Source organism: Solea solea, chromosome 8 (assembly GCF_958295425.1).
Source record: "Solea solea chromosome 8, fSolSol10.1, whole genome shotgun sequence".
Taxonomy (NCBI): Eukaryota; Metazoa; Chordata; class Actinopteri; order Pleuronectiformes; family Soleidae; genus Solea; species Solea solea.
In genome coordinates, this window is record NC_081141.1 from 29066192 (window position 1) to 29082165 (window position 15974).

Genomic DNA, 15974 nt, shown 5'->3' on the forward strand with positions numbered 1-15974 from the left:
GAGCCAGAGCTAAGGGTAACTGAGGTCAAAGGTCAGGAAAGAACATACAGGGTTTTTAACAGGGTTAAAGTAAGGCATTTAGTTGCGATGGTTAAGTTAAGTAAATGTTTAAATGCACTTACTGTAAGTCGCTTTGGATAAAAGCATCTGCTAAATGACATGTAATGTAATGTAAAGTTAAGGGTTAAAGTAAGGCATTTAGTTTTGATGGTTAAGTTAAGTTAAGGGTTAAATCATTTAGTTGTGATGGTTTAAGGAATGCATTATGTCTGCGTGTCCTCAGTAAGAGTGTGTGTGTGTGTGTGTGTGTGTGTTTCTCATCAGTAACACTCACTGTTGCCAGTTTGAATCCACTGACAGCGCCCTCTGCTGCTCGTCAGTGCAAATACAGCAGTGGGCGGAGTCAGGCCTGGAGGCTGGAGGCGTGGTGTGTTGTGTGTATAAAGCAGCAGAGTGTGTGTGTGTGTGTGTGCTCCACCACTGCAGCCTCGCTCTCTCTCACTCACTCACTCTCTCACTCTCTCACTCTCTCACTCCTTCCTCCTCCTCTTCCTCTTCTTCTTCTTCTTCTTGGACAGAATCACACGGTGAGTTTTTCTTCTCTGTTGTTTTCACTGAAACTTTGTTGAACTTTTGTGTCCAGGGTTTTTTTCCTGCTCCACATGAGAGTGAAAGAGGGTGTGGTCTGAGGAAACTGCATCTGTTACATTGTAACGTGATTATTATTATTATTATCCTTATTATCATGTGTGAGTGATTTCATGAAGCTGTTCTTTCTTATCTTTATTGATCTGAAACGTGGAGTGGATACAATGTGTCATGCAGCTGCGTGTGTGTGTGTGTGTGTGTGTGTGTGTGTGTGTGTGTGCGCGTGTTCATACAGGTTTGTGAGGACCGTAAAAAACCCTAAAAAGAACAGGAAGTGACAACATTTGGTGGAAAATGTTTTTCCCCAAAATGTCTGATTGAAGTTTAAGTTAAGACTTTTTAGGTTTTATGGTTAGATTTAGTATACGGTTTAAGTTAAGGGTAGCTTTAAGGGGTGGGGTCAGGCTCTCAGGTGTGATGGTTAAGGTTAGGGTAAGGTAAGGGGTTTGGGAATGCATTCTGTCTATGAGTGTCCTTAAGAATGCTGCAGAAGAATGCGTGTGTGTGTGTGTGTGTGTGTGAGTGTGTGAATGTGGGTGTGGTCAGTCTTTAAATGTTGACTGTGAGGTAAAATAGAACCCTACAGTAAATATGAGGATTATTTAAGCTGAAAAACAAACACCGCTCTCTCTCTCTCTCTCTCTCTGTATATACATACATACAGTATATATCTGTTTTCACTTTAACCTTTTCTCTTTTTAACAGGTAAGATGTTTTTTTTTTACTTAAGGTTGAACAAAAACCTTAAAAACAAAGTGTTTGTTGTATTTTAATCCTTTAGCTCGTGTTTTATCACTTAAAGGTTAATAAGTGTGTAAGAATCAGGCAGAAATGGAATTAAATCAATTATACTGATAGTTTACACATGTTTTTTTTACATACATTACATATACAAGTAAAGCATTATATATAAACTCATATTTTGTTTTATAAGAAAATGTCTGTAAGATAATTTTTATTGTCCATTGTTGTACGCTAAGGTTTTACACAGGAAGTAGTAAAAAAAAGAAAAGAAAGGTCAGTGCCTCTTATTTTGAAAGCCAGGAGGTGGTACTATGTAAGAGTTACTGTTGTGGATGAAGACAACTAAAACTACTGAAACTAAACATAATATAAAAATGGGTATTTTATTTTGTAAGAATAACTACTAAAACTAAAGATAACAAAATGTGTATTTTATTTTGAAAGAATAACTACTAAAACTAAAGATAACAAAAATGTGTATTTTATTTTGAAAGAACAACTACTAAAACTAAAGATAACAAAAATGTGTATTTTATTTTGTAAGAATAACTACTAAAACTAAAGATAACAAGATGTGTATTTTATTTTGAAAGAACAACTACTAAAATGAAAGATAACATTAAAATGTCTTTTATTTTTTAAGGCTAACCACTCAAACTATAATATAGCTTATTTTTTTAAACCTGCCGTAAGTTTTTTTTTCCGACAGGAAGTCGTGTTAGGGTAGTGACCTCTAGTGACCTAAGAGGTGGTCACGGTTTTATTGGACAAAATAAACACATTTTCCCAGTATGTATAGCATGAATGTGCAATATGCAACTTCACTACTAGAGGCAGCTAAATCCCACACACTGTGCCTTTAAAGACTAAAGTCATGACATGATACTGTTTTTGGATCACATGAGTGCTGACTTTTTCTCTTCTCCTCCTCCTCCTCCTCCTCCTCCTCCTCCTCCTCCTCCTCCTCTCCACAGACAGCGTCACCATGTCGTTTATCCGCGCTCTCCTGCAGCAGACGGTTTATCTGGGCATGCCCGATGACTCAGTACGTAACTGTGCTTGTGTTTCCAGTTGCTAAGAACAACCACAGTCGTTTCCTTTTTTTCCTCCTCCTCCTCCTCCTCCTCCTCTTCCTCCTCTCATCCTGTGGTCTGACTCTGCTCGAGTGGAAAACTTGTATCAGACACAGTCTGGAGCGAGAGAGCGAGGGAAGTGTGGAGGGAGGAGAGTTCATGGGTGTGACGTGAAGAACATGAAGCAAAGAGGGAAGGAAACGAGGAGTGGAGCAGAGCAGGAAGACAGGACTGGGTCATTAAAGAGAAAGTGTAGTCGGATTATCAAGATTATAATCTGTGCGAGAGACAGAGAGAGAGCGATGATCACACTCCTGCTCTCAGTGACTCAGTGAAGCAGGAATGTCTCCGCCCCTCCCTTTACAAATAATGTGTTATTTCTGCTTTTTTTGCTCTGCGCTCTCTGAAAATGACCCACAGCACGTTTCTGTCTGTGAAGGAAACCTGACGGAGGTTTACGAGCAGAAACACTCAAATAATCTGTGCTTTAGTCTTTATTTGTCCTTAGAAAACTTCAAGAAAACGAACAGTTCCTTGAATTCTCCCTTAACTCAGAGTTTATAGTCTAATATGACTGTTTGAACTTAACCACACATGAGACAGTATAGTGCACCATCTAGTGGTTGATACGTGTAACTGAAACAGACACAGATACTTTTAGAGAGAGAAGGACAGAGGGACAGAGAGAGAGACGGACAGAGGGACAGAGAGAGAAGGACAGGTTCCTGCAAATACCCTGAAATCCTTGGTAAACGTGGGGAAGGATGTGTAAGTGTGTGTGTGTGTTTCTGGTTTTACTCATGCTATGGGGACCTAAAGTTGTAAACTCACTCATGTTTTGGGGACTTGTTCTGCTCATGGGGACATAACTCAAGTCCCTATGATGTCATGTATTTATTAACACTTTTACTTCATCCCTGTTCCACTGTTCACTTATTATTGTACTTTCTTATATATACTGTATATATATTATGTTGTACCATGACGTACGAGCTGCTGTTGGAACAAGTGAATTCTCCTCAGTGTGCGACCGATGCAGTCAAATCTAATCTAGTTTGTTTGTGATTGTGACAAAATAATGTGAAGGCTTTTACTTTGAAGGCAGACACCGTTATGTAATAATGTGTGTGTGTGTGTGTGTGTGTGTGTGTGTGTCAGGTGTTGATGAACGAGGGGACAGTGAGGCCGGCACCAAACTTCAGTCCCAGCGCTGACGTCGCAGCTTTGGAGAAAGCCATCAACGTTAAAGGTGAATTCTGTGAAAAACTCACAGGAAAACTGTGGAGCGAGCGTGTGTGTGTGTGTGTGTGTGTGTGTGTGTGTGTGTGACGGTTGCTGTTGTTTGTGCAGGTGTGGACGAGAAGACCATCATTGAAGTCCTGGTGAAGAGGAGTAACCAGCAGAGGCAGCAGATCAAACAGGCTTATCAGCAGACCACCGGGAAGGTAACCATACCGACATACAGACCATAATAATCCCACATTTCTGTAACGTCTGTAGAACTCAGAGTTTGTCGTTCTTTCTTTTCCTCGCAGCCTCTGGACTCGGCGCTGAAGAACGCTCTGAAGGGAGATCTGGAGGACGTGGTTCTGGCTCTGCTCAAAACCCCGGCTCAGTACGACGCTCAGCAGCTGAAACTGGCCATGAAGGTGACACACACACACACACACACACACACACAGTTTCAAAGTCACATGACCCGCTCAAAAGAAAAGAAAGTGTAAAAAAACATTTTCAATAAGATAAATATGAGCTTAGAATTATGTCAGGATATTAAAACATGATAATGTGTTGATGGATTCTTGTGTGTCCTGTCAGGGTCTGGGCACAGAGGAGGACACGCTCATCGAGATCTTGGCCTCAAGGACCAACACAGAGATCGAGGAGATCAAGAAAGTATATAAAGAGGGTGAGTGTGAACGAGTGAGTCGGAGAAATGAACGTGTTTAAATCCTCTTTGGCCATGGTTCACTCACTCGTATTTCTGCCCCGCCCTGCCTGCCTGTGATTGGCTGACGATGACAGGCAGGATGTCCCTGATGAAAACTCAGTGACATGCTGGTGAAGAAGTTCTGGTGCTGTGAAGCAGACGCTTGAAGATCTGCACAAGATAAATGATGATTGTTCGCTTTTCAGATTACAAGAAGGAGCTGGAGGACGACATCAGGTCTGACACCGGGGGAGACTTCAGAGCTGCTCTGCTCGCTCTCTGCAAGGTGTGTGTGTGTGTCTGTCTGTGTGTGTGTCTGTGTGTGTGTGTCTGTCTGTGTGTGTGTGTGTGTGTGTGTGTGTGTGTGTGTGTGTGTCTGTTTGTGTGTGTGTGTGTGTGAGTGCGTGACACCAGGATGTCCTCAGGGCCTGAGACAACACAACACTCGCTCCTGTAGCTGATCATGTGACAGTAAACACACTCACACCCTGAGCACACACACACACACACTTCCAAAGTTATAAAAAAGTATTAATTTAATTTATTTTACACATATCAAGTAGTATTAAAATCTAAAATCTAATCAAAGTTAAATCATTCACAGTCAGTGAATTAAAATACATTAACATGACATTTTGTATGTAACGTAGGTGTGACATACGTTACAAAAGAGTGTAAAACAGTGAATACAAAATATATATTCAAACTAATAAAGACTGAATCAGTAAAACAAGATCATCATTTTCATTGTTAAAAATCAAGTGTAAAAGTTTAGTTTAGCTTTAGTTTAAACATCAACAACCACAGTTTAGTTTGATCCGTTGAATTTGCTGCAGTCTGACGTCCCGCGGTGGCTCTGTGTCCACTTCTCTTTCAGTTTGTTCTTTTTATTTGTTCTGTTTTTCCTGCATCTTTTCATGTTTTTTTGTGTGAACCTGAATCTTTGGAACAAACTGAAAACGTCAGGTCAACGATCAGCTGATTTCAAATTCATGTTTTTAAATGTCCTGAAATGTTTAAACGCCTGAAGGATTTTCTGACACTGGAGAAAGTTCAAAGGTCACAGCAGGGTGTGGTTTTGTTTTCCAGCGTTTGAACTAAAACCTCAGGCCACGCCCCCACACTTTTCTGCACATCTACTCACATACTTACGGTTATTTTTACTGCATTTCTAACCATAAAAAGCAGTACGTGTTTGTTTCTCTGACACGTGATGAAAACTGAACATAGATCTGTTTTTATGTTTAATTGATTCACTGTGTGTGTGTGTGTGTGTGTAGGCTGGCAGGACTGAGGGCGTGGTCGAGCAGCTGGTCGACAGTGATGCTCGCGCTCTGTACGAGGCTGGAGAGGGAAGGAAGGGCAAGGACTGCTCAGCCTTCATCGAGATCCTCACCACCAGGAGCGCTCCTCACCTCTGCAGAGGTCAGCTGACTCATTCACTCACTCATTCACTCACTCACTCACTCACTCACTCACTCTTTTGTGAAGAAGTTCAGAATGTGAACAGTGGGGGGCAGTGTTGCACCTCTCAGTTAGTCGTCACCTGCATGAAATCATTAGAAGAGGAAGAACATTTAGACGTAAACATTAAGATTTTAATATTTGACATCATTTTTATGTTTTAATTTACTGTTACATTTCCAAATATTGCTGTAAATGTGGTTAAAAATGACTTTGTCCACACCACTGAGGACTGACAGCAAAACCAGGTCTGAAGTGGACTGAGTAAATCCTGACTCTCTCTGTCCCTCAGTGTTTGAAAGATATTCCAAGTACAGTAAAGTGGACGTGGCCAAAGCCATCGACATGGAGATGAAAGGAGACATCGAGAACTGTCTCACTGCTTTAGGTAAAGACACAGACATCAAACTCATCCACACGTCTGTGCACACATTTAAACTCACACATTTACACTCTGGTCTTTCAGTGAAGTGTGTTGGAAACAGACCTGCTTTCTTTGCTGAGAAGCTGAGCGTGGCCGTGAAGGTACATTTAATATTCATATTAATAATATTAATAATAATAATCAGGATGTTGTTTCTGCTGCTAAAGACGCTGAGTGAGTCTTGTCTGTTTCTTCAGGGGAAAAAAAAGAACATCCTGACTCGTATCATGGTGAGCCGCTCTGAAATTGACCTGAAGCTGATCAAAGACGAGTACAAGAAGAACTACGGCAAAACTCTGTACAAGGACATTCTGGTGAGTCAGCGACACAACAACGACTCAACAGGAAACTCAAACACAAAGCAACAAGCGGAGTTTACTGTCTCAGTTCAAATGACAACCATCGGATCATTATCATAAAATACTATAAGATCATTCTCTGCTCCTTTAAACATAATAATATTTTATGGTTTTAGCAAGTGTGAGGAAGCTTGGTAAACTTGTTGCTCTCATGATTCCAAACAAACTTCTAATGTACTTCCATTAGCTCCGCCCACCCAGAAGTCGGCCATTCTGGAAAAACAAAAATGGCTAGCACATTTGAGCTAGTGGCAAACTCGGTCCATATGTTAGTTAATGATTAAAAGGCGTGGCCTCAGCGCTCCGGCAAAGTTGACATTAAAATGGCAGAAAAACTACTTTAAAATTCCACTTTAAGCTTTAATGTGAACAGAACTACATGCGTGGGGCGAGGGCCTTTTCATGACCATGAGTCCTACGAGCAGTCCTAGTTTTTTACTGTTTTTGTTGAGGCTTTTATTTTAATTCAGCACATTTAATATTGCCTTCACAGCTAATATAAACAACAGTTTTAGTGACTTTTTTCTTTTCTTTTCTTCCAGGACGACACCAAAGGAGACTATGAGAGGATTCTGCTCGCTCTCTGCGGCTCTGAAAACTAAAAATACAATCAGCGGCGTCAAACATCAAATGTGACCAAACATCCACCACCTGTGGGAGAAAGAAATGACCTTTAACCTCTTGACACATATTGTGCCTCACGCTCCTGTGCGTGGAGAGCGGACACGTCTGCTGTCTCGTCTCCACGTCTGACTGTCCTAACATGTAACGTGTCACGTGTAGAAGCAACCGGCAAAAGTTTAACACAGAGTCTGCATGGCCTCAGCTGATTTTATATATATATATATATATATTCTCTTTGTTTATGTTTAGTCCCCTGTTTTCTCCCCACACTCTTTTAACGCTGCAGTGTTTCCAACGCACACGCATTAGATTCTCACTCGCTACTGTTTTAAAGAGTTCCAGTCGTTATAATCGACGCTCACTCACAGAAACATTCGAAGCAAACACGTGTGAGTTACTGTTTCACTCACAGGAGTCAACTTGAAGGACCTTGGATTTGCTGCAAATAAACCTTTTCATGAAGGCCGACGTGTGCTGTCTCTGTTCTTTCACCTGCTTTATGTGACACCGCTGGCTCGCAAACACTGGGTCGGGACTCGGGGTGGGTCCCGGGAGATTTTTTTTGGGTTCCCCAATCAAATTTGTAGAATTTTACCTAATTCTTCAAATTGACTACACTCTGGACACCTTTGTGACAAAAATGTACACATACAAAAAACTGCTGTTAAATCGCCATACGTCAATATTTTCAAAAATGATATAATGTTCAAACATTTTCAGGATTTTAACCCTTAAAATGTCAGTTCAACTATTTGAATTATTCGTTATTTATAAGAAAAAAACAAACATAGTGAATCTTTGAATTTTTTGAAACAAATTCGATTTGAAGATGTGGCCCAGCTGAGTTTGTATTTAAATTGTCCTGGTCTCATCTTTTCAGAAAGGGGCCGCTCAAGAGAGAAAGTTACTTTTTAACGATATCCATGACAGTAATGTCAAATCATTCTATAAATAACAAAAACATACAGATATACATGGTGGGTCACATGTGGCCTATGGGCCACAGGTTTGACACTTCTGCTGAAAATCAGAATCAGAATCAGAATACTTTATTAATCCCTGGAGGGAAATTGTTTTTGTTCCAGATGCTCTGGTTTAAAGTGAAATAGAAATACAGCATGAAAACCCTGTGATGTCACACATGAGAATGAAAAACAAACGAACATAATTGTCTTTTTAAAGAAGTCCCTGTCGAAATTAGCCATGACGGCGATTTATAGATAATAAAGAAAGGAGAAAAGGAAGCGTAAAAAAACGCATTTCCTGAGTCTCGCTCCTCCACTCCGCCAGGTGGCGGTAGTGGACGCACAGTCGTTTACTGAGCTTCTATAAAGTGAGAGAAGAAAACACGAGCTTGAAGAGCGCGTCTGTAAACAAGCGGAGCTCCTTCTGTCCCCGCCAGTCTGCTCTATTCATCAGTATGTCTTCACTTTTGTCTCTTGATTCACTGTCAAATGTCTCCGCCGCTGCCGTTAACACCTACAATGGCGCTGACATGTTGTATAATGTGTTTAAACGCGGCTCATTGAGCGCGACATTAAGCTAGCTGAGTTAGCTGAGGTAAGCTAAGCTGCCGGTCCGTCAACAAACTTCACTTTATTTATTTAAAACTCCACAATGTCAGCGTTCAAAAGTCACGCGAGAGTGTTTTTGATGAGGGTTAAAATGCTGTCACGACGCGGTCGCTTTCATTTTAAAGTTTATTTACGGGCCAAACTGTTTGAAAGACTTTGTGGAGGCAAGCGGCTAACATATGCCATGCTAACGTGTGTGTCTCCTTTTATTCTTATTTATTCCTTTATTTATTGCACATTTGAGGATTTTATGGTTTCAAATGATTGTTTTCATGATGTAGTTATGTTACGATTATTTTCTTGAATAATCGAGTACTTGTTTGGTTCAGAAAGTGTTGAATTATCCATAGACATTTCTATCACTTTAGTTGTGTGTTATTTTGTTAAATGTCAAATGGCTGAAGATAAAATAATAATCAAAGTGGTAGAGCTGCAACTAACGATTATTTTCATAATCGATTAATCTGTCGATTATTTTCACAATTAATCGAGTAATTGTTTGGTCCATAAAACGTCAGAAAACTTAAAAAAAAAATGATGATCAGTGTTTGTCAAACCTGGAAATTATGATGTTCTTAAATGTCTTGTTTTGTCCACAAACTAAAATGATTTAGTTTTGAATGATTTCTTTGTTTTATGGAGCAAAGAAACCAGATAATATTCACATTTAAGAAGCTGAAACAATCAAAATATTGTTTTAATCATGAAAAAAGCTTCAAACCCATGAAAGTGACAGACGAGAGAATCTTCTTCTTTAAAAAAATCATGAGCGATTTGATGAGCCTGGAAGATTAATGACATCAGTCTGATAAAAGGTTTTTGGAAGAATCAAAGTACTTTTCTTTTAAAGTCTGAACTTTGAACTGTAATCTAGATTTTTAAACTGTGGAGGGCAGTGTTGCACCTCTCAGTGTGCAGCCTGCCTCAAATCAATATTATTAATATTATTATTAGAAGAAGAAGAATGTTAGAGTTTGAATTATACACATAGATCACAGATTTCTTGTGGCTGAAATGAAGATCGAGTGAGTTTTTTTTTTTAATTTTAAACTGCTTTAATATCTACCTTTTATTTCTAATTTGTTTGTATTTAGTCAAGTTACTTTTACTCTGAGGTTTCCTCATTGACGACAGTGTTTCCTGACAAATTTAGTCTCTTTAAATGTCATTTTCATGGTTTCATTGTTGACACTTTAACACTGTGTTGCTGTTGGTGTGGAGCTCTGTGCTCGCTGTGTTGGAGCTGGACCATATATAGTCTCATGTCTATGTGACATGAGACGGGATCTGGTCTTAGATTTTCCTGTTTTTTGAAGGCTGTTGCATTGATAATCATCATTTATGATATTAAATATATGTGTGGAATACACAAAATATTATATATATTCATGGTTTTACGTTTTAAAAAAGTCACATCTTTAAATTTAAGCCTAACTAATCGTGTTAAAGCAGAATTTTACCATATTTATAGTCAATGTAATTGTTTGTAACACATAAATATCCTCCATTCAACAGATAACGCAGGATTTCTCTGAAATAATGTGTATTTTAACAGTAGATTATATTTTGTGTTTCATGAGCTGTGTGCAGCTTTATCTCCACATAAATCTCCTCTATCAGGATAAATATAGGATATATCAGTGGTCGAGCGAGTCATCTTGGGTGGGTTGGGTTTCCGTTGACCCCGCGTTGCTCCTGATTTTGTGCCGGCAGCGTGGGAATGGATATGAAACATGAGTCAATGGCTGAATGGCATAACTGCAGTGTAAAGCAGCTTTGAGTGAGTGTTCATCAAGACTAGACTAGACAAGACTAGTGCTCTATAAATACTTGGACTCAAACATATACATATATTACATTGTTGATCCTCACGCTCTTTCTTATCCTTTCAGGTCCTCTGTCCAGTTTCAGTCGTCTCCCTGCTCTGACCCATGGACGTGTGCAGTATCACTTCACTGACAGAACCACCCTTTAACACAGATCATGAATGACAAACTCGTCTTTTTGGGCCTCCTGTACTTTGTCCAGGGGATTCCCTATGGCCTCCAGTCCTCGCTGCTGCCCGTCTACCTGCGCGGCGCCGGCCACTCCTTCACCCGCATCGCCTTCACCAAGGTCCTCTACTTCCCCTGGGTCCTCAAGGTGCTCTGGGCCCCTCTGGTGGACCGGCTCAGCACCAAGCGTCGCTGGCTGGTGGCAACGGTGACCGGTCTGGCCCTGACATGCCTCTCCAGCGCCGCCTTGGCCCCGGAGGCACATATGTGGGGAGTGGCGGGGACCCTGCTTGCCATGAACAGCCTGGCCTCTGTGCAGGACATCGCCGTAGACGGCGCGGCGGTGCGTCTGCTGAAGGGTCGAGGAGAGCTGGGCCTGGGAAACATGGCGCAGGTGGTGGGCTATAAAGCCGGCTCGGTGTTTGCCGGAGGCGGCCTGCTGGCCGTCATCGACGTGGCTGGGTGGAGCTGGATGTTCATGCTGCTGACGTTCGTGTACGCCGGCGTGGCTCTGTTTGTGTGGGGGGCGCCGGTGCTGGACGAAGAGACTGTGAAGGGCCAGCAGGCGGACGGCGGCAGGAAGGGAGGACAGGGAGCGGACGCTGTGCAGCCGTGGAGGGTGTGGAGGAAGCTCCTGGCAGTGCCCGGGACACCGTGGACTGTCCTGTACGTCCTCACATATAAACTGGGTGAGTACTGGACACTTCTGGACACTTCTTCTTCTTCTTCTCCTTGATTTGTGGCAGACGATACATTAAGAGGTTTATGGAAAAGGGTTAGGGCTGTATGTGAATCATTTTTGGAAACAAACAAACGAAAAAAAGAAGTCAGAATTCCTATTGTAATCTTAGACTTTTATTTTGTTTCCAAATTTTTTTACACGTGTTCCCAAACCCTGCGAACTGCAAGTACTGGACTTCTATTGCTTCTTCTAATGCTAATTTGTACTGTACTGTATTGAATCTGTATTAACTTTTGTCTGCTTGATTTATCTTCTTGTATATGATGTAAAGTGACCTGGAGTGTTTGAAAGAAATTTAAATTATTATTATTGTAATAATTTCTGGCAGACTGCACATGAAAAGGTGTATGGAAGAGAATTAGGAGTAGAATTCAGATTTTAATCTCAGGTTTCTGACTTTTATTTTTTATTTTGTTTCCAAAAAGCTCAAATTCAAAAAGCCCTAATTTCGTAATGAGCAGTGGGAATTTCTTCCAATAATTACGAAACAAAACAAAATAAAACAGAAAAAGCCAAAATTCTGATCCTTTTGTGAACTCGTCTTTAGTTGCAGTGCAGAGCGGCACCACTAGATGTCTCTGTTGTTCTGTATACGAGGACAGAGTGAGGATGAGGAGGTAACTGTTACCATGTTGTTTCTCGTGCCTTCACTGCTCCTGTGTGCGTGCGAGCGAATACAAACCCTGTTCATAGTCAAGTCAACAACAACTCAAACACATTATAAACCTTTGCAAATAATACTTTTATTCATATAAGTGTTCTTTACACATTAATTGCAGCTTAAAGTGATTAACAATTCAGCGTTTAAGATAATCAAACACAGAAAAGTGCTGCTCCTTTTAGTTCTAAGTTTTTATTTTATTTCAGTCCTGAATGTGTTCATTTCTTTGTCCAAAGACATTTGGACGAAGACATTGTGTCGCGTTTGTGTCGCGTTTGTGTCACGTCTGGTTTCTTTGCTCCATAAAACATTGAAACTGAATTAAAATGTTTAGTTTGTGGACAAAAACAAGACATTCGAAAGCATTTCCAGAGTTTGACAAACACATTTTCCAGACATTTTAGACCGATGCAATATTCACTTATTCCTGCAGATGCCAGTTCTGCTTCTCAGAGAAAGATTTTTACTTTAACTTTTTAGGGTTTAGAGCTGCAACTAACAATTATTTTGGTAATTAATTAATCTGTCGATTATTTTCCCGATTAATCTGGTATTTGTTTAGTCCATAAATGTCAGAAATGTTGACTATGATGTTCTCAAATATCCACAAACTAATTTGTTCTTTTGTTTTCTTTGTTTTATGCAGCAAAGAAACTGGAAAATATTCACATTTAATCAGCTGAAAAATCACAAAGTGATTCCTCTTTGCAGCCCGACTCTTAACCTTCATTATTCCCAGAAAGTTTAATGGAAATGTTTTTGTGTTGCTCACAAACAAACGCTTTAATGTTTGTTCTCAGCGATCGTCGCTGCTCCACCTTTGTCTTTCTCTGCACAGCAGGTGATGATAGTGTTGATTATCATCTCATGTTTGTAAATGTTAGACACAGTTTGATGAGGCACTTTAGTGTCTTCTTTAGACTCCACTCAGTTTGGTATCAGTCACGTCGTTTTCCATGACTTCATAGCTCCTCCTCCTCAACGTGGGCGGAGTCATCACAGCATGGCTGCGTGAAACTGTGGTGACGGGATTTTCACAAACGAGTGACTTGTAAAGCAGTTGTTTTGGGTGAAAGTGAATCATTAGTTCACAGATGAGTTGACAGAATGGTTCAGTCCTTCAGTCACTGAACTGAAATACCAGTGAACGTGGCGACCGCCACACTCCTCTGTTCAACACATGTTGGAGATGAACGTTAGTGTTTTCAGGGTTTTTAAGTCTTAAATCAGTCGATTTTAGGAATTATAAGTAGATTTGGGAACTTTAAGTAGATTTTGGAACTATAAGTAGATTTGGGAACTTTAAGTAGATTTTGGAACTCTAAGTAGGATTTTTAAGTCTTTTTAACTTTGATTTACAGTTGGACATTGTTATCTTTGACGTCGCACTCATGACTCTTCAGTGACGACACTCTCTGACCAATCAGTGACCTTCAGTCTGTTGACGTCACATTTTAGTATCGGCTCACCTGAAAAGAGATTTTTCAGGGAGTCCTGGTCAAGATATTCAGCAGCAAACGCTAAACATTAAAAGCAATTTTAAAAAGGTGAGTACAACACAAGCAGAAAACAAATACAAAGAATCCAGATTAAATTTACAAGCACATTATGAAAAACAAGTGCATGTTGTAGAGTCGGCCTCAAAAAACTCTGTTCGGATTAGAAAGTGCTCAATGAATTTAACGTTTCCAGTGTTTCTGCAACAGATTCCATGCAGAGTGGACAAATCTATCACTCATGGAAAAGGAAAAGCAACATGTTGTAATATTCACTTGCACACTGTGGCAGACCACGTCCTCCACTGTTCACAGAAAGTTACTTACTCAAACTTTTAGGTTTTTTTGGTCCATGACTTCATTCTAGTGAAAAAGTTTTTTTTAAAATTAGGTAATTTCAAACCTGTGTGTGTGTGTGTGTGTGTGTGTGCGTGTGTGCGTGCGTGCGTGTGTGTGTGTGGGAGAGAGAGAGAGAGAGAGTTGATATGAGCAGAGTTTGGTGTTTGGTAGCAGAAGGGGATTATGTAAGGATTAGTGTCTTTGTGTCTGTTCAGAAACTGAAGTGAAAGACAGCGCATCATGTCCGTGTGTTTGTTTGTGCGTGCGTGTGTGTGTGTGTGTGTGTGTGTGGGTGGTGGGAATATAATTGTCTCCTCACATTTGCATAGTCTGCTGTAAGTCCATGAATATAGTGTACGTCTTTGTTTTGAAACTGTGTGTGTGTGTGTGTGTGTTTTAAGGGTGGCTCAGTAATCGGATGAGCCTCAGCAGACGACACTACTCCACTAAATGTGGATGCAGGCTGAACCATTAATCTGTCTGGGGGTCACATCAGGAACCCCCCCACACACACACACACACACACACACGCCACTCACTCTCTCTGTCACAACGGCACACACTAACAAAAAAGTCAGTGTGTTAGTGTTTACTGTTGTAGTGCTCAATATTAAGGCTGTAAATCAGACTGCAACTGACAATTCATTGTCTCGTTTGATCGTTTGAGCCATAAAATGTCATAAAATGTTGATCAGTGTTTGTCTGGAAATGATGACGTTCTCAAATGTCTTGTTTTTGTCCACAAACAGAAAATGATTCAGTTTGAATGATTTCTTTGTTTTATGCAACAAAGAAACTAGAAAATATTCACATTTAAGAAGCTGAAAAATGACAGAAAGTAGAAAATATTCACATTTAAGAAGCTGATAAATGACAGAAACTAGGAAATATTCACATTTAAGAAGCTGAAAAATGACAGAAAGTAGAAAATATTCACATTTAAGAAGCTGGGAAATGACAGAAATTAGAAAATATTCACATTTAAGAAGCTGAAAAATGACAGAAATTAGAAAATATTCACATTTAAGAAGCTGAAAAATGACAGAAATTAGAAAATATTCACATTTAAGAAGCTGAAAAATGACAGAAAGTAGAAAATATTCACATTTAAGAAGCTGAAAAATGACAGAAAGTAGAAAATATTCACATTTAAGTATAATAAGTCAATAATCGGTTAATATTTGTAAGCATTGTAAACATTGATTGGGCTGATATTTGTCATTTTTAATAGTCAACATTGGCGGATTGTTTGCATTTCTAAAGTTCTTCTCTTCTTGACGAACACTCAAAGCTGCTTTACTATTCACCCGTTCACCCGCCGTCAGAAGCAACGTGGGGGTGAAGCAGAGCATCGAACCTGCAACCTTCCATTATAAAAAAGCAGTAACAGGGCTTCTGTGTTCTACAGCGTCTGTTACAGTGAGGTGTGTGTGACAGTCCAATAATAACTTCATAATATTGATAATGTCTGTTTTTTTGCCCCGACAACATTCCTGTGTCTCTGTGAGTGAGTGATGAGGTGAAAAGACGACGACGGACAGGGGAGAGGAAGAGTGAGAATGAGACGAGGGAAAAAGTTGTGAGGAGGGGGAGAGGAGAGGAGAGGAGAGGGGACTGTGGGGAGGTGAGGGGGTGAAAGGGGGATGAATTAATGAACAACCACCACATGGTGCCCAGAGAGAGAGACAGAGAGCAAAATGGCAGGAGATGTAAACACGTTTATTCATGCTGAGACATCGAGGTGCGACGTCTTTGTTTGTGTCTTTAAAACAACATGAACGACATTTAAATACAAAGTTCAGGATGAAAAGTCAGCAGTGTTTGCTTTACGGCTGCAACCATTATTATTATTATTATTATTATTATTATTATTATTATTAGTACTATGATAACTAAATGATA

The 15974-nt window shown here is 40.1% G+C and overlaps 2 protein-coding genes across 2 annotated transcripts in view; both read left to right on the forward strand.

The window, feature by feature from the left end:
* The first annotated feature begins 433 nt into the window (after nucleotides 1-433).
* anxa1a (annexin A1a) lies at nucleotides 434-7729 on the forward strand. The gene is made up of 12 exons (XM_058637157.1): nucleotides 434-587; nucleotides 2367-2437; nucleotides 3624-3714; nucleotides 3816-3910; nucleotides 4001-4114; nucleotides 4284-4374; nucleotides 4602-4681; nucleotides 5676-5820; nucleotides 6152-6247; nucleotides 6326-6384; nucleotides 6481-6597; nucleotides 7185-7729. The coding sequence occupies exons 2-12, from the start codon at nucleotides 2378-2380 to the stop codon at nucleotides 7242-7244; spliced, it is 1008 nt and encodes a 335-aa protein (XP_058493140.1). The 5' UTR covers nucleotides 434-587; nucleotides 2367-2377; the 3' UTR covers nucleotides 7245-7729.
* An 853-nt stretch (nucleotides 7730-8582) lies between these two features.
* The window catches only part of mfsd3 (major facilitator superfamily domain containing 3), a 12673-nt gene continuing 5281 nt past the window's right edge, over nucleotides 8583-15974 (forward strand). The window contains exons 1-2 of the mRNA XM_058635914.1: nucleotides 8583-8684; nucleotides 10733-11523. Coding sequence (XP_058491897.1) covers nucleotides 10824-11523 — 700 coding nt within the window. The 5' untranslated portion in view covers nucleotides 8583-8684; nucleotides 10733-10823. The remainder of the gene's footprint in view (nucleotides 8685-10732; nucleotides 11524-15974) is intronic.